This window comes from Equus asinus, chromosome 5 (assembly GCF_041296235.1).
Source record: "Equus asinus isolate D_3611 breed Donkey chromosome 5, EquAss-T2T_v2, whole genome shotgun sequence".
Classification (NCBI taxonomy): domain Eukaryota; kingdom Metazoa; phylum Chordata; class Mammalia; order Perissodactyla; family Equidae; genus Equus; species Equus asinus.
Window position 1 is genome coordinate 27,521,908 of NC_091794.1, and position 21,459 is coordinate 27,543,366.

The 21,459-nt window shown below is 35.1% G+C and overlaps 1 protein-coding gene across 18 annotated transcripts in view; it reads right to left on the reverse strand.

Moving 5' to 3' along the window:
- DLG1 (discs large MAGUK scaffold protein 1) overlaps nucleotides 1-21,459 on the reverse strand; it is a 256,957-nt gene that overhangs the window by 113,596 nt on the left and 121,902 nt on the right. For 9 of the 18 annotated variants that reach the window (XM_070509126.1, XM_014868119.3, XM_070509130.1 and 6 more), the window contains one exon: nucleotides 9,321-9,419. The exons of the other annotated variants lie outside the window; for them this stretch is intronic. In XM_070509126.1, the coding sequence (XP_070365227.1) occupies nucleotides 9,321-9,419 (99 nt within the window). The remainder of the gene's footprint in view (nucleotides 1-9,320; nucleotides 9,420-21,459) is intronic. 18 annotated transcript variants of the gene reach the window in all.

Sequence of the window (21,459 nt, forward strand, 5' to 3'; positions counted from 1 at the left end):
TTTAACCAAAATGGAATGAAGACTCTATTTTACTAAAATCAGAAATGAAAGTGGGGGCACTACTACCAATTCTACACAAATAAAAAGGATTATGAGAATATTATGAGTAAGTGTACACAAACAAATTGGATAACGTACACAACATGGACAAACTGCTACTAAGACTAAATCATGAAGAAAGAGGAAATCTGAATAGACTAATAAGCAGATTGAATCAGTAATCAAAAATCTCTTGTGAAAGAAAAGCCCTTGATCTAATGCCTTTACTAGTGAATTCTACTAAGCATTTGAAGAACTAACACCAATTCTTCTCAAACTTTGCTAAAAAATTGAAGAGGTGGGTACACTCCCTAACTCACTCCATGAGGCCAGCATTACTCTGATACCAAAGTCAAAGAAGAATACTACAAGAAAACTAAGGAAAAATATTCCTCATGAACACTGACGCAAAAATTCTCAACAAAACACTAGCAAACCAAATCCAGCAGCATATTAAGAGGATTATACACCATGACCAAGCGGGATTTATGCCTGGAATGCAAGTATGAGTCAACATATCAAAGTTGATCAATGTAACACACCACACATCAACAGAACGAAGGAAAAAAAAATTACATGATCATCTCAATTGACACCGGAGAAGTATTTGACAATATTCAACATCCTTTCATGATTAAATAAAACTCAGCAAACTAAGACTACAAGGAAACCACCTCAGCATATTAATGTCACGTATGAAGAACCCACAGCAAATATCACACTCAATGGTGAAAGACTGGAAGCTTTTCCTCTAAGATCAGGAACAAAGCAAGGATGCCTGCTTTCGCTGCTTCTATTCAACACAGTATTGAAAATCATAGCTGGACAATTAGGCAAGAAAAAGAAATCAAAACATTCAAATTGGAAAGGAAGAAGGAAAAATATCTCTGTTTGTAGATCACATGGTTGTATATGTAGAAAACCCTAAAGATAGCACAAAAAAACCTGTCAGAGGGTATAAAATCAACATACATAAATCAGTAGCATTTCTATACTCTAACAACAAACTAACAGAAAAAGAACTCAAGAACACAATCTCATTCACGATTGCAACAAAAAGAATAAAATACCTTGGGATGAATTTAACCAAGGAAGTGAAGGACCTATATAATGAAAACTACAAGACTTTTCTGAAAGTAATTGATGATGACATCAGAGAGATGGAAAGACATTCCACGCACATGGATTGGAAGAATAAACATAGTTAAAATGTCCATACTACCTAAAGCAATCTACAGATTCAACGCTATCCCAATCAGAATCCCAACGACATTCTTTAACAGAAATAGAACAAAGAATCCTAAAATTCATATGGGGCAACAAAAGACCCCGAATTGCTAAAGCAATCCTGAGAAAAAAGAACAAAACGGGAGGCATCACAATCCCTGACTTCAAAACATACTACAAAGCTACAGTAATCAAAACAGCATGGTACTGGTACAAAAACAGGTGCACAGATCAATGGAACAGAATTGAAAGCCCAGAAATAAAACCACACATCTATGTACAGCTAACCTTTGACAAAGGAGCCGAGGGTATACAATGGAGAAAAGAAACTTTCTTCAACAAACGGTGCTGGGAAAACTGGAAAGCCACATGTGAAAGAATGAAAATTGACCATTCTTTTTCACCATTCACCAAAATAAACTCAAAATGGATCAAAGACCTAAAGATTAGACCTGAAACCATAAGGCTTCTAGAAGAAAATATAGGCAGTACACTCTTTGACATCAGTATCAAAAGGATCTTTTCAGACACCATGTCTTCTCAGACAAGGGAAACAATAGAAAGAATAAACAAATGGGACTCCATCAGACTAAAGAGCTTCTTCAAGCCAAGGGAAAACAGGATTGAAACAAAAAAACCACCCACTAATTGGGAAAAAATATTTACAAGTTATATATCCGACAAAGGGTTAATCTCCAGAATAAAGAACTTACACAACTCAACAACAAAAAATCAAACAACCCGATCAAAAAATGGGCAGGAGACATGAACAGACATTTCTCCAAAGAAGATCTATGGATGGCCAATAGACACATGAAAAGATGCTCATCATCACTAATCATCAGGGAAATGCAAATCAAAACTACACTAAGATACCACCTTACGCCTGGGAGAATGGCAAAAATAACCAAAACAAAAAGTGGTAAATGTTGGAGAGGTTGTGGAGAAAAAGGAACCCTCATACACTGTTGGTGGGAATGCAAACTGGTGCAGCCACTATGGAAAAAAGTATGGAGATTTCTCAAAAAATTAAAAATAGAAATACCATATGACCCAGCCATCCCACTACTGGGTATCTATCCAAAGAACTTGAAATCAGCAATTCCAAAAGTCCCATGCACCCCTATGTTGACTGCAGCATCATTTACAATAGCCAAGACGTGGAAACAACCTAAGTGCCCATCAACTGATGATTAGATAAAGAAGCTATGGTATATATATACAATGGAATACTACTCAGCCATAAAAAAGGATAAAATCGTCCAATTCACAACAACAAGGATGGACCTTGAGGGTATTATGTCAAGTGAAATAAGCCAGACAGAGAAAGACGAACTCTGTATGACTCCACTCATATATGGAAGTTAACATATAGACAAAGAGAACTGACTGGTGGTCACCGGGGAAAGGGGGGATAGGGGGTGGGCTCAAAGGATGAAGTGGTGCACCTACAACATGACTGAAAATAATGTACAACTGAAATTTCACAAGGTTGTAAACTACCATAATCTTAATAAAAAGTAAAAAAAACAAAACAAAACAAAACAACCTGTCAGAACTAATAAACCAATTCAGCAAAGTAGCAGGATACAGTCAACACACAAAAATCAGTTGTATTCCTAAGCACAATTTGAAAAGGCAATCACAAAAATAATTCCATTTACAATAGCATCAAAAAGATAAAATAATTAGAAATAAACTTAACCAACAAGGTGAAAAACTTACACAATGAAAACTACAAAACATAGCTGAAAGAAATTAAAGAAGACAGAAATAAATGGAAACACATTCCATGTTCATGGATTGGAAGACAATATTGTTAAGATGTTAATATTGTCCAAAGCAACTTACAGATCTAAAATCCAATCCCTATCAAAATCCCAGTGATATTTTCTGCAGAAATAGAAAAACCGATCCTAAAATTTATATGGGATCCCAAGGCACCTGAACAGGCAAAATAATCCTGAAAAGAACAAAGCTGGACGACTCACACTTCTTCATTTGAAAACTTACTATAGAGCTACAGTAATCAAAACAGTTTGGTACTGGCATAAAGACAGACGCAGAGACCAAGGGAACAGAATAGAGTCCAGAAACAAATCCCCACATATATAGTCAAATTATTTTCGACAAGGGTGTCAAGACCATTCAAGGGGAAAAGACAGTTTTTTTCAACAAATGGTGCTGGGAAAACTGGATATCCACATGCAAAAGAATGAAGCTGGACCCTTACCTAAACCATATACAAAAATCAAGTTAAAACAGATCCATAACCTAAATAAAAGACCTAAAACTATAAAACTCTGTGAAGAAAACATAGAGTAAAAGCTGCAAGACAATGGATTTGTTAATGATTCATTGGATATAAATAACATCCAAGGCACAGGCAACAAAAACAATACAGACAGTTTGAACTTCCTGAAAATTAAAAATTTTGTGCATCAAAAGACACTATCCACAGAGTAGAAAGGCAACCTGCAGAATGGGGGGAAGTATTTGCAAATCATTTATCTGATAAGGAATTAATACCCAGAATATACAGAGACCTCTTAAAACTCAACAACAAAAAACAAACAACTCAATTCAAAAATGGGTAAAGGACTTCAATAGACATCTCCACAGAAGATATACAAATTGTCGATAAGCACACAAAAAGATGCTCAACATCACTAATCATTGGGGAGCTGCAAATCAAAACTACAATGAGATACCACCTCACACCCATAAGGCTGGCTACTATCATAAAAACAGAATATAACAAGTGTTGGTGAGGATGTGGAGAAATTGGAATCATGGTGCACTGTTGGTGTGAATATACAATGATATACCCACTGCAGAAAACAGTCTGGTGGTTCTCCCCAAAAATAAAATTATCATATGACACAGTAATTCCTCTTTTGGGTATATACTCAAAAGAATTGAAAGCAGGGCTTCAAAGAGGTATTTGTACACCTGCATTCATAGCAGGATTACTCACAATAGCTAAAATGGGGAAGCAACCCAAGTGTCCACTGATGGATGAATGGATAAGCAAAATGTGGTATATCCATAAAATGGGATATTATTTGTCTTCAAAGAAAGGAAATTCTGATGCTACATATGTTTGATCATGGGTGAACCTTGAGGACATTATGCTAAGTGAAATAAACTAGCCACAAAAAGACCAATACTATATGATTCCACTTACATGAGGTTCTTAGAGGAGTCAAAATCGTAGAGACAGAAAGTAGAATGGTGGTTGCCAGGGTTTGGGGAAAGGGAGGAATGGGGCGTGATCATTTAATGGGTATAGAGTTTCAGTTTTGAAGGTGAAAAGAGTTCTGCAGATGGATGATGGTGATGGTTGCACAACAATATGAATGTACTTAATACCACTGAACTATAAACTTAAAAATGGTTAACATGGTAAATTTTACATTATGTATATTTCAACACAATAAAATATTTGGAAAAATATGACCTCAAATTACAAAAATGCATCAAACACAAATTAAAGTATATTTACAAAATAACTAGCCTGTTATCCCATAAATGCCATACTCATGAAAGACAGACAGACTGTGGAGCTAATCCAGATTAAAGGAGACTAAAGTGTTATGAAAATTAACTGCAATGTATGGCCTTGGACTGACCAAAGGACTTGTTTTTGTTCTTCCTATAAAGAACATTACTGGGGCAATTGGCAAAACATGACTAAGGTCTGTAGATTAGATAATAGTATTATATTAATGTTAATTTTCTGATTTAGCTCATTGAACTATGGTAATATTTTTATTCTTAGGAAAAAATATTTAGTTTTATAAAACATTAGCACAGTGATGTGCTGCGTAATGACATTTTGGTCAATGATGAACTGTATAGATGACGGTCCCATAAGATTTGTACCATACAGCCTAGGTGTTTAGTAGGCTATACCATCTAGGTTTGTGCAATACACTCTACGATGTTTGCGTAACGACGAAATCTCCTAAATGATGCATTTCTCAGAAGGTTATCTCCAACATTAAATGATGAATGACTGTATTTAGGGGTAAAAGGGACACACGAGTAAAACTTCCTTTAAAAGGCTCACAAAAATAATAATATCATACTCAATTATGTACAAAGAGAAATGATTGAGCAGATGTGGTAAGTAAAAATATTAACAATTCGGCAATGTGGGTAAGGGTATATGAAATTTGTTTGTACTATTCTTGCAACTTTCTGTAAGTCTGAAATGATGTGAAAATAATACAAAAAAAATAAAATAAAGAAATAGAGGTCTACAGCATCTGGTTTGAAAGCAGAGTAGTTACTCTGGGGTGGAAATAAGCCTGTATATTTAATAGGTCAGTCTCATAGAGATTATATGATTACGTCTCCAGTAGGAAGAACTAGCATCTGTTATTCATCTATTTGTTCAGTTTCTATGGGGAGAAACTGAGGCTCTGAGAAACTCAGTAATTTCCCCACCAACACATAGTCAGAAGTGGTGAGGCCAGGAAGAGGTAGAGTCACATCTCACTGTAAAGTCCATGCTCCTTCTGCAACTTCAAGCAGTCATTCAACATATCTTTCTTTGTACCACTCTGTATAATAAGCATAATAATTCCTACTGTAGAAGGCTTTCATAAAATTTAAATGACATGATTAATATAAAAGAACTCTAAAAAGTATAAAAGTTCTATAAATAATGAAAGACAATATTTATTTTTTTTTAAAAATTATCTACCTAGGGGCCCGTCTGTGGCAGAGTGGTTAAAGTTCTACAAGCTCAGTGCTGGCGGCCCGGGTTTGCAGGTTCAGATCCTGGGTGCGGACCTACCCCACTCATTGGCCATGCTGTGGAGGCAGCCCACATACAAAATAGAAGATGGGCAATGATATTAGCTCAGGGCTAATCTTCCTCAAGCAAAAAAAAAAAAAAAAAAGAGGAAGATTGGCAATGGATGTTAGCTCAGGGCAAATCTTTCTCACCAAAAAAATAAAAATGAAAAATTAAAAATAAATTATCTACCTAGCTATCTGCATGTCTAATTTGCCTGATCCTCAAACCCACTATGAGGTAGTCAGGAAGACATTATTCCATATTTTAATAGATGAAGAGAGTATAAAACTCAGAGAGGTTAACTAACTTGTTTGAGTCACAAAGGCAGGACTAGACTCTGAATCTTGTGTCGTCTGCTTCTATTCCTATTACATCCTGATGTATCTAAAATGTAAAGTAGTAGATCCTTAGAAGAAATATTATATCCACTTAAAAAGTTAAAATGGGGTTTTTTCTTTTTTTGAGGAAGATTAGCCCTGAGCTAACCACTGCCAATCCTCCTCTTTTTGCTGAGGAAGACTGGCCCTGAGCTAACATCCACGCCCGTCTTCCTCTACTTTATACGTGGGACGCCTACCACAGCATGGCTTTTGCCAAGCAGTGCCATGTCCGCACCCAGGATCCGAACCGGTGAACCCTGGGCTGCCGAGAAATGGAACGTGCGAACTTAACTGCTATGCCACCAGGCTGGCCCCAAAATTGGGTTATATTTTAAGGATGGATTTCAAAATTTATTTGGGGGCACCAGCCCAGTGGCATAGCAGTTAAGTTTGTGCACTCTATTTTGGGAGCCCAGGGTTTGCAGGTTCGGATCCTGGGTGTGGGCCTGCGCACCACTTATCAAGAAGCCACGCTGTGGCAGGCATCCCACATAAAAAATGGAGGAAGACAGGTACACATGTTACCTCAGGGCCAATCTTCCTCAGCAAAACAGGAGGATTGGCAGCAGATGTTAGCTCAGGGCTAATCTTCCTCAAAATAAATAAATAAACAAAATTTATTTGGGGACAAACATTTTAATCAGTTATACTAATTTTACAATGTATATATTATGCTCAATTAATCAGGAACACACTTACTTATCCTGGAAAATGAGGCACATCCATAGGTTTCCCAGATAATACAAGATAAATTATTAAACTACCCTACAAAAAATTTTTTAGTGTATTTAAAACCCAAAATGAGGTTACCTGGAATAAATAAGCCTTTCTCTTGTGCACATATTCTCATTTGTTTTTTCAACTTGTTCCTTGGTTTACCGTCTCAAAGAAACATGAAATAATAACACTAAATAATACGAATAGTCAAGATCATATGCCAGCTGCACAAGCGCTACTATTCTTTCAATCATTGTAAAACATCTCAAGTTAGTACTACTATTATCTTCAGTGTTACACATGAGTAAACAGAAGCTCAGTGTGGTTAAGTTACACAGCTCAGTTACACAGCCAGTAAGTGGTAGGACCAGAATTCCAAACCAGATCAATCTGACTCTGCAACCTTTATTTATAACTACAGGCTATGCCACATCTCAACAATTTCCAAGTGTAGTGTGATGCTAAGTTAGGGACACCTGGAAATAAATCTGAGAACTCTGAACAAGAAAGGATAGGTTCCCTACCGAATGTAAGAATAGAAACTACTACAAAATTTCAAAGGATTCTAGAAAACTATTTTAACACCAAAAGATGAATTGAAGTGACAAGAGCAAAATAAACTTTCAAATCTCCTACTTTAAAAAATATTGTACTACTAAATTCTAGATACTTGGAAAGATGTTATATTATTACAATAACCCTTAGGCTGATTACTTAGCATTTATATTTTATTTATAAATTCAATGTCTTCTCTGCAATACAGAGAAAACATCCATCTAGATTTATTCAATTCTTGGTGGATTTACAATGATTTAACTTTTAATGATTTTCATAAAGGGTCAAAAATTATATAGAAGTGGGGCTGGTCCCGTGGCCGAGTGGTTAAGTTCGCGCACTCCGCTGCAGGCGGTCCAGTGTTTCGTCGGTTCGAATCCTGGGCCCGGACATGGCATTGCTCATTGAACCACACTGAGGCAGCATCCCACATGCCACAACTAGAAGGACCCACAACTAAGAATATACAACTATGTACCGGGGGGCTTTGGGGAGAAAAAGGAAAACAATAAAATCTTTTAAAAAAAAATTATATAGAAGTAGTAACATAATAACACAGATTGAACTCTTCAGTGTAATACCTGTAATTCCCTCAGAATCCTATTTTGTATGATGTTCCTATTGATTTTCATTTTTTTGGAGAGAAGACGGGCACTGGGACGTGAGTCATCATAGTTGATATCCCATTTTTTTCCCTAATGGGACTTATTTTGAAACTGCATTTACACAGCAAACGTACTATTTTTACCTAGATTTTTGCTACAGATCAATAATAGTAAAAATACCTTAAAGTGCATTTTCTACACTTTAAACGAGAATGAGATCTTTCACACCACAGATCATCATTATTATACTTAATAACACTACCATTATTTTGACTTTGGATAACTCTCTTAGTAGAGCAGTTAATGTCTTAATAAGCCATCCCTGGGAACTGCTAAAGCTCTGAAAGCTAAAAATGTTCAGATTTGCTGACATTTGGCTACTATCTCATTTTACTTTTTGACTGTTACACATCAACTTTTCAAAAACAAACTTTTTATTTTAGAATAGTTTTAGATTTATAGAAAAGTTGCAAAGATAGCACAAAGAATTCCCATATACTTTATATACATCAGCTATTATTTTTAACTAATAAAGTATGTTATCTAACCAAATGACAGAAAGATGACTATTTCCAAAGAAGACAGATATATATTGGGAAACAAAATGCTACATAAAATGACACATCAGTACAGGATCAGGAGGACAATGATTTTTATTATCTTTAGAAAATAAAATTTCCTAAAGCAAAATTATTTAAAAACTATCCCAAACAGATTTATAAGTACAAAAGGCATGATAACAAATCTAAGGGGGTTCAATATTATGAAGTTCAGAATGTGTCCTATTTCATACACAGCCGAATAAAATGGCAAATACTGAATCCCTTTTATATTAAATCCCCAATATTTAATTCTCTAAAAATACAAATTGAAACCCAAAGTGAATAACCAAATTAAACAAAGAAATAGTTAAAACAGTTTGAAAAGAACACAAATGAAACATTAAAAGCAAATGAAATTTTCATAAAGAAAAAAGAAACTAATAAAAACCTGTGGTGTGGTGGGTAGGATGACAGTACTCTCAGCAGGGACTGGCAGGACAGGGATCACAGGGGCAGTGGGAGAAGAGGGAGGTACAGCTTCTGTTGGCTAAAAATCATCAACGACAAAAAATCAGAAAAGACACCAAAATAAAAGGGAAACACATAACAAAGTTTCGTCATAAAGATAAATTATAGTTTTCCAAAATAATTGAGAAACAGGTAAAATACTAATATATTACTTCAATTTAAATGAGAAAATGCTCTCCAGAAATTACTCTAGGAATAATTATACTACCAATAATAATTTTAATGACTCTGTAGTTAAAAGGAGTGACTATTTAGATGTTTAAATGAAAATAATAAAAGATAATGACTTCTAATATTCTTCCTCTAGGAGACAGGACACTTTCTTCATAGACTACCAAGTATTTTTCTAGCATTCAGAATATATTTGACTACTTTCCTCCTTGTATTCAAAGGATCAAAAATAAATTTATTAGCCCACCGGGTAGGTAATTGGGGCCTACAAATCCACAGACAAAAGATTCAAAGGACTTCAAAATTGAATCTATAACATTTTAAATAATCTGTGCTATCAACCTCTACTATCATGAACTGTAATAACCTGCCTTAAATCTTCCAGGAAAGCCATTAATTCAACCAACATACATTGAGTATCTATTACGTGTCAGATATATTCTGGAAAAAATGAAAAAAGAAGTGGGAACTAGAACAGAGAAAAGGTGTTTGTAACAAGTCCCAATCCCTACAAGCTGTATTAATTCATAAATATTTGCTATACCAATGACATATCTTACATGTAAGAAAAACATTAAAATTAAATCCATAAGAGGCCAATGTGCATTAAAAGAGACAAATCAAAACAGGAAGAAAAAAATTGCTAAACTTGAAACCATGCTTTTCCTCACTGATAAAGAAATACAAAATAAAATTACAATGTTGACCCTTTTTGTCTATCAAATCAATCAATCAAGATTTACCAAAAATGTATGGAATCTCTTCAACAATGGTGCTAGGACAAGTGGATATTCAGACATAAAAAAATGAAGTTAAATGACTACCTCATATCATACACAAAAACTAACTGGAAATTAATCAATGACCTAAATATAAATGCTAAACCATAAAACTTTTAGAAGAAAACACAGAGACAAATCTACACGACCTTGGATTTGACAATGGATTCTTCAATAAAAAAATCAAAAGCCTAAATGAAAAAATCAATTGGACTTCATCAGAATTAAAACCTCTTGTGCACCAAAGGGCATTATCAAGAAAGTGAAAAGATAACCTATAAAATGGAAAAAAATCTTTGCAAATCATACATCTGATGAGGGTTTAATGTCTAGAATATATAGAGAACTCCTACAACTTAGCAACAAAAAGCCAATTAAAAAATGGGCAAAGGACTTGAATACACACTTCTCCAAAAAAGATATACAAATGGCCATAAGTACATGAGAAGAAACTCAGTATCATTATTCATTAGGGAAATGCAAATCAAAGTTACCATTATATATCACTTCACACCTACTAGGAAGCTGTAATAAAAAAGGGAAAACAAAAACAGCAAGTAACAAGTGTTGGTGTAGATGCACAGAAACTGGAATCCTCAAAAACTGCTGGTGGGAATGGAAAATGGTGTAGCCACCATGGAAAACAGTTTGGTGGTTCCCCAAAAAACTAACCATAGGATTATCATATGACCCCACACTGCTAGTCCTAACCATATACTCAAAAGAACCGAAAACAGGAACTTGGATACTTTACGCCAATATTCAATGATGCATTATTCATGACAGCCAAAAGGTGGAAACAACCCAAGTGTCCATCAATAGATGAATGGATAAACAAAATGCAGTGTATATATACACAATGGATATTATTTAGCCATAAAAAGGAATAGAATTCTGATATATGCCACAATATGGATAAATCGTGAAAACATTATGCTAAGTGAAATTAACCATACACAACAGGACAACATTGTATGATTCCACTTACATGAAATATTTAGAACAGTTAAATTCACAGAGATAGAAAACAGATTAGAAGTTACTAGGGGTTGGGGAGAAAGGAGCGTGGAAGTTATGGTTACAGAGTTGCTTAATTGTTGCAGAATTTGTCTGAGATGATGAAAAGGTTTTGGAAATAGTGGTGATGGTTGCACAATATTGGGAATGTAATTAATGCCACAGAACTGTACAGCTGAACTGGTTAAAATGGTAAACTTTATGTTATATATCTTTTACCACAATAAAAAAAACTCAAAAAAAAATTTTAATGCCTGGAAAAAGGTCCTCTCACATTGCTGCTGGACGTATAAATTCATATGAACTTTACAAAAAAGCTACTTAGCAGTAATTATCTATAGCCTTAAAAACGTCCAAACTCTTTGATTTAGTAATCCTGGAAATCTACCCTAAGGGAATAATTTTTAAAGCAAATGTTTAAATACTCTTAATATGTGCTCTTGAGTATTGTTTTTATTTTGGAAAATGTGGAACCACCTAAATATGCAAAGGTGTTGGAATCACTAAGTAAATAACAATAATTATATAAGATTAAATATTATGCAACAATTAAAGATCATCTGTAAGAACAGTACATGACATGACATTTAGTAAAAAAGAGAAGATAAAACTTGTGTAAAAAAAATGGAAAGAAATGTTCGAAAAGTTAACCTTCAGGGGCAGGATTATGAGCAGCTTTTCCCCCCAGCCTCTTTTTTTTGAATTCTACTTTTCCAACTGTTAACAATGAATACAGAGTGATTTATAATGCAGGATGAGGAATGCGAGATCTGTTCATATTAAAACAAAAACAATTATTATGATCTTTTACCATCTCATTGTCTGGAAAATAAACTGAAAATACATTTCACAATAATCGTTCTAAGCTAACTAAGCCATTGGATCTCTCCCTCCTGCCCTTTCATTTCCAGTCTAAACCACTTCCCAGTTTGGGACCAGGAAAAACATCTGAAGTTGGACAGTGGCAATGGCTGCACAACATTGTGAATGTACTTAATGGCACTGAATTAAGTGTATACTTAAAAATGGTAAATTTTATATTATGTATATTTTACAATTAAAAAAAAGGACATTATGAATAAAGCCTCTGTGGGCCTGGCTTGGGATTTCCAGTCACCATTTACATAGTTCCTATAGAAAAAAAAGTTGAATTCCATATTATGAGCCTAAAATGAATAACTTAAATGCTAACCAATTTTCAGTGGAATACTCACATGACTTTTTAAAAATGTTTGAAAACCCAGAGGCTCTGACTCCTGATTTATGACAAACCGTGAGGAAAAGACAGTGTTATAAGAAATGCTGCTGCATCAGCTGGGTATACACGTGGAAAATGAAGTGAATCCTCATCCCTACCTAACACCATACTTAAGACGGTTTGCTGACATAATTGAGAGAAATACAAAAATTAGGTTTCTGGAAGATAATGATAGAATATCATCATGACCTTCTTTAAGAGGTCAAAGACTTCTTTAATAGGTTGCTGATGCCAAGCCAGGTGTGGAGAGCACCTGTATGCAGGAGTGGAGGGGTGGCAGCAGAGCCCAAGCAGAAAAGAAGGGTGTTCAGATGGGCAGAGTGTGGCAGCAGCCTGATATGTTTTGTTGGAAGCCAAGCGTGACGCAGAGAATATCTATGTAGTGGTAGCAGCAGTCTGGTGTGAAGTGTAGGGGCCTCAGTGGAGTAAGAGGGGGATCTGTTGGAGCTTGAGCGGCGTGAGGAGGGCATCCATCAACAGCAGCAATAATGCCAGGAGATTGGTTACATGTAGGGGACTTTGATCCAATAAATAAATATATAAAGGATAACGGGAGCAAGGTTCTTCATGTCAGAGAAGGGAGTTACAAATATGGAAAGAGAAAATTTGCATGAAACCTGTGGTTTTAGACTAGAACTGAAGGTATTGGTATGAGTGCATGGTTTTCAATATATAGATAGATACAGAAATATAGACATAAATATATTTATATGTTTATATGTACATGTATTCCCTAGCTCTGTCCACAGAGAAGACCTGACAGGAGTAACAACTCAATAGTATGAACATCCCTAGCACTCAGATCATGGTTTCTAAATATCTATTTTGTAATTAAAAGAAAACAGGAGAAATGGTTGATTTCAGTGCTAGAGCTAAGCAAGCACAATAGGAGCTTAGAACATCCTACTGTGCCAGAAAATAAGGAAGTGCTCAAGGGATAATGAGGGCATGACAAAGGACAGTGGAGTCGGCTTGAAGGGCTCTCATCTGTCAGACTGGGTGGGAACAAGCTGAGCCTCAAAATAAATAATGATAACAACGGCATAAAACACACTGAATAAAACACGATTCCAAGAGTCCATACTGATAGAAATAATTAGAAGAATAAAAGAATAGAGAGAAGGGAAAGCATTTCCTTACAGAAGTATGCCAACTAAAAAATTTTCAAGGAATGATGGAATTACAAAATCATTTGGCAATCATCATAGTAATAATTCATTCAAGAAACATCAATGGATGTTAAAATGTCCATTTTAACAGCAACTGCTGTTTAACATAAACTGCTGCTAAATGAACTTTCCATCTCATTCAAGTGGATGAAAGTGTGAATGGGACAGACACACATGTATCTCCCCTAAAAACATTTACTAATTACAGTGAAGAAATCCAGCAGATACTATCCTGATTAACGTTAACATTGCCAGGAATGGGACAAGTCAAAATCATATGCTACCTGATAGGATGTAATAAGAATTCAACACTTCTGCAATATTCCTATCAAAGATGCACAACTTGAACGTAATCAGTAAACATCAGACAAACCCAAATTGAGTCATACTCTACAAAATAACTGGCTGTAGTCATAGTCATTGAAAGTATCAAAGACAAGAAAGTCTAAAAAGTTCATTACTATTTTTTATAATTTCAGTTTTATTATTTTTTTAAACAGCTTTATTGAGGTATAACTGATATACAAAAACTGCACAGATTTAAAGTATACCATTTGATGAGTTTGGACACACATATGCATACACACACGACACCATCACCACAATCAAGGTAACAGACTTACCTATCACCTCCAAAAGTTTCCTCATGCTTCTTTAATAGGGTCAGATATTAGCTAATTAATAATCCACTTTAATATAAAAATAAGGGAAAGCTACATGCTTACATCAAATTTCAAGGCCAAGCCCCAAAATTTCCTCCACTGGGCAGCTACTCTCCAAAACCCTTTATGATAAACTATAAATCCTTTAATATTACATTTAAACCTCACTGTAACCTTGGCTCTGAGCCTCTTCTAAAATCTATCTCCTTTAGGTAAGGATCTGAACACAATCCTTTAAAAATCCTAAAACAACTTAACACCATCTTAATCAACCCTACTCCCTATAGGGCACTGAGCAAGTACTTTGAAAAAGAACACATGCCCCTGCCTCTTCCTCAATAAAGGCAAAAACTGTTGAGAAAGTCTTCAAAAATAAATAGCATTTCAACACACACAATTTCCTAGCCACAGCTGATAATCAATTCAGGTAACAAAGAATTATAGAACAACAAAATAATTCATTTAGTTCATATAAAACAAAAATACAGCGCTACACAAATAACAGATAATCAAATGAAGGGTGAATGACGAGGAGCAGCATAGATGTTAGAGCTGATAACAGAATAAAATGAACAGATAAGGGGATATTTTGAGCACACGACTTAAAGCATGGTAAAATTCTGGGGAGCTATATAAGAAGAAAGTTCTAAATATATAAGTTCTTATATATAAGAAGGTTCTAAATTGGAAAATGTCATACTTAAGATTCTAATATAAATAATGAGGCAGCAATATACAGTAACCACTACATTTGGGTTATTACAGAAAAGGAGGAATTCAATACAAGCATTTTTAAACTTGAAAAATCTTATACACATATTTCATTAGAGGATAGTGACTATTATGCCATTATCCTTTTCCTGCTCCATTTGTATCACTCAATAAGATCAGCTCGAAAGAGTTTTGTTTTTTTTCAATCTTGTCCATGTGACTAACAACAGTCTCAGTTGTTTCTATCCATAGCAACACCATGGAATCATTAGCCTCTGAGGCTGCCTTCGGAGACTTGTTTCCATGACAACAGAGGCTATAATATTAACACTGTCTCAAAGAACACTGCAGAAAACTGTATATTCCTGTAAAATAACTGGATTGTATATATTTTAAAAGTACTTTTATTTATATTATTGACAGCTTTTTGAAAAATTTTTAAACTTGTTTTTAGAGATTCTTCCAATTTTCTCCATAGCTTTACATTTTACATTTAATGTAAGACCTTAAAATTATGAAATTAGCTTTTAAAACAACAGATTTTCATAAAAATGATCTGAAGCCTCATTAGGTACAGCCATGTGCATAATGTGCACTGCAAATCTACATTTATGACTACGTACCACCTCTTTCACTTCCATTCACCAAACAATAAATGAAAAAAATGTACATGTGCGTACTTTTATTAAATCCCTTTCTGCTTAAAATAGCTAAAGTGGTTTTTACATGTGCATATGAATCCTGATTGATTCATATTCATATCGTGACTGATACAGGAAGAGACAATTAGGAAGCTGCCAGAATAATCCAGCTAAGAGGTGATCAGTGGCTTAAACCAAATGGTGGTGATGGTGAAAGTGGACAGAAGTAATCAAATCAAGATAGATTTTGAATGCAGAATTGGTGTATCAGGCGACTGATGAGACGTCAGGAGCAAGGAAGAACTATTAAGAATAACACCAACAATAGACACTAAAAATTACCTCTTACATTATAGTCAGTTAGGCCTAAGCATAAAAGATTTGCAAGGTTATAGGAATACATTTTTAAATTTCTTTCTCACTAAATTACTTATTAAAATGATCTTCATAGCATAAGATGAAACTCTGAAGATAACTGAAACCATACAACCTGGTAATTAATAATTATTTACATCTTACATTAGCATGTTACATGAATGAGGTAAACTGAGCTCAATTCAATAAGGTCTCAATAAATTTATACCACATTTAGGGAAAATGAAACACGAATTAGCAAATATTTTGTTATCAACATCTTAGATAATAAGGAAAAGTAATCACCCTCATGCCACAGTTGGTCAATAAGGACCTTATTTTGTATGGGTTTTGTTTGTTTGTTTGTTTGTTTGGTGAGGAAGACTATCCCTGAGCTAACATCTCGTTGTCAATCTTCCTCTTTTTTGCTTGAGGAAGATCGCCACTGAGCCAACATCTGTGCCAATTTTCCTCTGTTTTGTATGTGGGATGCCACCACAGCATGGTTTGATGAGTGGTGTGTAGGTCTGCACTCGGAATCCGAACCCGCAAACCCCAGGCCGCCAAAGCGGAGTGCTCGAACTTAATCACTATGCCACTGGGTTGGCCCCTTATTTTGTTTTTTATGACATAATTAACACTCTTAATTCAAGTTCCTCTGTTTAAAGATGTGCTGTGCTGTAATGAGACCTATTTCCCTGGTCAAATTTCAAAGAAGCTATCTAAGAGGGAAGGAGAAACCAGGAAAAACCTGCAAGCCTTTGCGTGTTTACAGAAGGATAAGATACAGCAGAACGGATTTATCAAAACTCTGCTTGGGGATCACTGTACTCAACAGGGGTCCAGTATCTTCACAATAAAAGTGCTTTTCATTGCTTAAAACCAATTCTTATTTGATTCAAATGCCCTTTTTGCCTTAGTTACTGCAAACAGGTACCTTCGATATAAACTGGTGGAAAACGAAAACATGTTATTGGAACCAGCTGCATATGACATCCATGTCATAATTATCTTAGAAGCAAACATCAATAAAACTAGATATGTTTTTTAACAAATCACTAAGGATGTTCAAATACAAATTTTTAACTTTAAAATAACAAAGGGGAGATAGGAAAACAGACCTAGTGATTAACAATCCTATTATAGAAACATGGGTGCAAATTTGCTAGTTCATACAGACAGATCATCTAGCGTATGAATCTATTTCTGCTTGCAAGACTCAAGACACACATTTAGTTAACGTTTATCATCCCTCATTATGAAAAGATGATATTCTATCAGTATTCAGCTAGTCATTTTGTATTGGAAGAAGGAGGAGCTAACCACCACTAAAAATCTGAAGTAAGCAGACCTAAAACCTGGATTTAAAGATATAGTTACATAATTAACAAACAGGTATGAAACTACCAACTGCAATATGCTTTTTTTAACCAGATTTTATCAGAATGTGGCTAGAGAAACATGTACAACCACGGACTTTGTGATTATTAACCTACAACGGGCCCTTAAGGCCTTCTGGTAATCACACATTTACCCTATTCTATTCATTCTTCTACAAGTTCCTAATGATTCAGGCCCCTGTTGCCTTCCTGAAATTGTCTTCTACTACTCTCCTTCCACTTAGTGTTTTAGCCATACTGACCTCCCTGTTTTCCCCAAATATCCTAAACATGCTCTGGCCTCAGTCTTTTACTTACCATTCCTCTGCCTAGAATATTCTTGCCCCAGATATTCACATGGCTCAATTCCCTAACTTCTTTCATGTCTTTACTCAAATGTCATCTTTCACTTGAAGCCCCTCTTGGTTATCCTATCAATGTCCTGCCACATGCTCACAAATATATACATTTCCTATTGTCTTATCTTTGTACTTTTTTCCCAGCATACTACATATTTTAGTTAATTATGTTTATTATCTGTCCTTTCCCCACTTAATATAAGCTCTATAAGAGTAAGGATTCTTGTTCTATTCACTCCAATAGGCCCAGTGCCCAGAATAGTACCTAGCACAAAGGAAGTATTTAAAATATATTTGTTGGATGAATGAAATTATGTGATTACGAAAAGACAGTGATTTTACCAGCACTCTAAAATGATAAAATGACTCAGGGAATAAATTGTGTACATCCATCCCTCCCTCCACCCCCTTCCATGCTGTATACATAGCAAACATTGCTAAAAGATTCTTTCTGTGTGCTTGGGCAGTCACTACCAATTAGAAGGTGTTCAAGATGTTCCACCATTTAACAACCTTAGAACAGAAGTTTCAAACATAAAAATGCCAAAAATTGCCAGTTTCAAGCTGTTCTCTATCTAGCAATAGCTAATTGCCTAATAATGTCCTATTTTAAAATAAATATGTCTTGCCCAAGGACATTTGCTCAAAAGATTTTCATCTCTTTCCTTTTTAAACTATAGTAGGAAGTAAATCACACTTACAGCTCATATTTAAAACCTGTGGTGCCTTTCCTCCAAACTTCTAGGTTCTACTAACCTTAACTTGGTCCCTAGGTCCCAATCCAAGTGGTAGTTGCTTCCTGTGTTTTACCTTGGTGCTCCCATTCTTCCTTTTCAGTTCTCTAATTCCTTTTTAACCAACCTCCATATTATGTTCTCTGTTAAAATAATTGCTATGGTTTCTGTTTTCTTGGCTGGAACCTGTCAAGAACCAATCCTCTGGCTAAAACATAATTGTTTATCATTTTATAATTAGGTTGCTTCTCCATATCTCCAGATTTCTCGCTTAAAAGGCCAGAATATTTTGTGGAACCAATGATGATGCTGGTGGTGGTCATGGGAGTGGCGATGAAAATGATGATGATGATGACAGGTATACCTTACTGACGTCAGATATTATAATAAAGGTGTCACATGTACAGTGTCATTTAATTCTCACTAAATCTTGATGCAGATAACATTTTCATGCCTATTTTCTACAGGTGAAGGAAAGAGAGGATCAGTGACTGAGGTAATTTGTCTCAATAAATGGCAGAAAAGAGATTTAGACCCAGGCCACTATCCTCTAAATGAATGCTCAACCAGTATCCTACACTATCTCTTTAAAATAGTTCATAAAGAGTTTTATTTTGTCTTTATCGTTACTATTATATTTAACTGCAAAGACAATATATAACATCTCAGAAAAGAAAGAGAATACTTCATCAATCCTGAGTCAAGGGTTAGCAAATATTTTCTGAAAAGGGGCAGATAATAAATATTTTAGACTCTATGGGCCAGGCAGTTTCTTTTGCAACTGCCCAACTGTGCTGTAGCAGTGTGAAAGTAGCCATAGGCAATACACAAACAGGCATGGCTGTGTTCCAATACAACCTTATTTACACAAACAGGAGGCAGGCTGGATTTGGCCTACAGGCTATACTTTGTTGACTCTCGCAAAAAAAGCTGATTAGGTTGGTGAAGGAAACAGAAAATGATTTCAAGACACTTAGGCTAGTTTTTATTAACTACAGTTGGTTTAATTCCGTTGCAATGCTTAGTCCATGATAATAAAAATGAGTAACTCTTCCCAAAAAAACATGGAAGTGAAAATTAACAAACAAACAAGAGGGGCTGGCCCCGTGGCTGAGTGGTTGAGTTCACGCGCTCCGCTGCAGGCGGCCCAGTGTTTCGTTGGTTCGAATCCTGGGCGTGGACATAGCACTGCTCATCAAACCACACTGAGGCAGCGTCCCACATGCCACAACTAGAAGGACTCACAACGAAGAATATACAACTATGTACCGGGGGCTTTGGGGAGAAAAAGGAAAAAAATAAAATCTTTAAAAAAAAAAAAAACAACAAACAAGAAATATTTATGGAAATTTCAAGTTTCATCTAGCATTCTTTAAAATATTTTTACAAAAAAGGCCTATATAATAAAGCTATGTTCTTATAACTGAACAAATTTTGACTAAAATGATATGATTTTTGTTGTTTTTATTGCCCCTGCTCCAAAATCCTGCTTTGGCATTTAATATAGCTGAAGCAATCAATTCCTAAGATTGGTATGCATCTTGTTTGTTTTTCCTCTTTCAAAATACTTTCAAACTAATTTTTTTTTCAAGTTACAACTCTGATACATTACATGGCTCTACCAAGACTAGTCAGAGTTAAATACAGAAAAACGAGGCTGGGATCTGTTTTGATTCAAATCCCAGATCACAATCTCCAGTTATTTTTCTCAGGATCAACAAAAAGTTTGTAAGGCAATCAACTGGTCCCATTCTGTCATAACAGTAATTTCTTCACACTCCAGAGCTGGCTGAGTCAATATTCACAGTTTAGATTTCATAAACACTGAAAATATTGTTCAGAAATGGGACCAAACGGGGGTTTATAAAAGGATAAAGAACGAACAGGCAGGATTCCTGTTAACGGGTGAGGGAGAAACGTTGGTTAAAAAACGTATCTAGGGGCAGAAGAAGTTGTCTTTAGGCTTCTGCTAAAATTCCACTACTTCCAGATGTCATAGCCAGTTGGTTGACACTTGCACAAAATAGTTCCAGTCTTTGTTGATTGATTTGCATATGCCTGTAAAATTATCACATCAGTTGGTTTATTTAAAGTTTGTTAAATAAGGTGATAATCGTAGGCTACTGTTCTCCACATGGTCTGAACAACTATTTTTGCCTTTATCAAAGTTCTAAATTTTGATATAAAAATGGAGGACTGAAAATGTTATCTAAATAAGAGTACCAGGAAGTACAAAGAATAACACAGTAAAGATCTTTAGGGAAAATTATACTAACTCAAATTTTAACGATAAGAATTTAAGTTGTTCACATGTGTAAGAATATATACACCTCAATTTTTTCACAGGGGGCTTTGAATTATTTTTGAAATATATGTGATTTTACAGAATCCTGTAATGTAGACTTGTTAATTTTTAAGACATTGTTCTATATAAAAATGGCTTGGGAAATTTACATTAGCCAAACTGTATTTAGAAGCTCCAAACTTCCGTGTAGCCATCATCAGATTAAATAAAAATAAGCACATATATAACATTTATTTATTCATTCAACAAGAATTTACTAAGGGCATTCACCTTTTTACCTGATTTCTAAATTCCTAGATTTTACCCGATTCACTAGGCTCCGGGATACAAGAGAAGAAAACACACATCCTGTACTACCAGCTCTTGTGAAGCTTATGGTTTAGTAGTTGATATTAAACAAATCATTACCAAATTGATTACTGAAATACAGTTGTGATAAGATGTATGAAGTACAATTCTCATGAAACAAACACTGTGTGAAAATAAACACAGGGCAAAAATGCTGTACAGGCTGAATCTC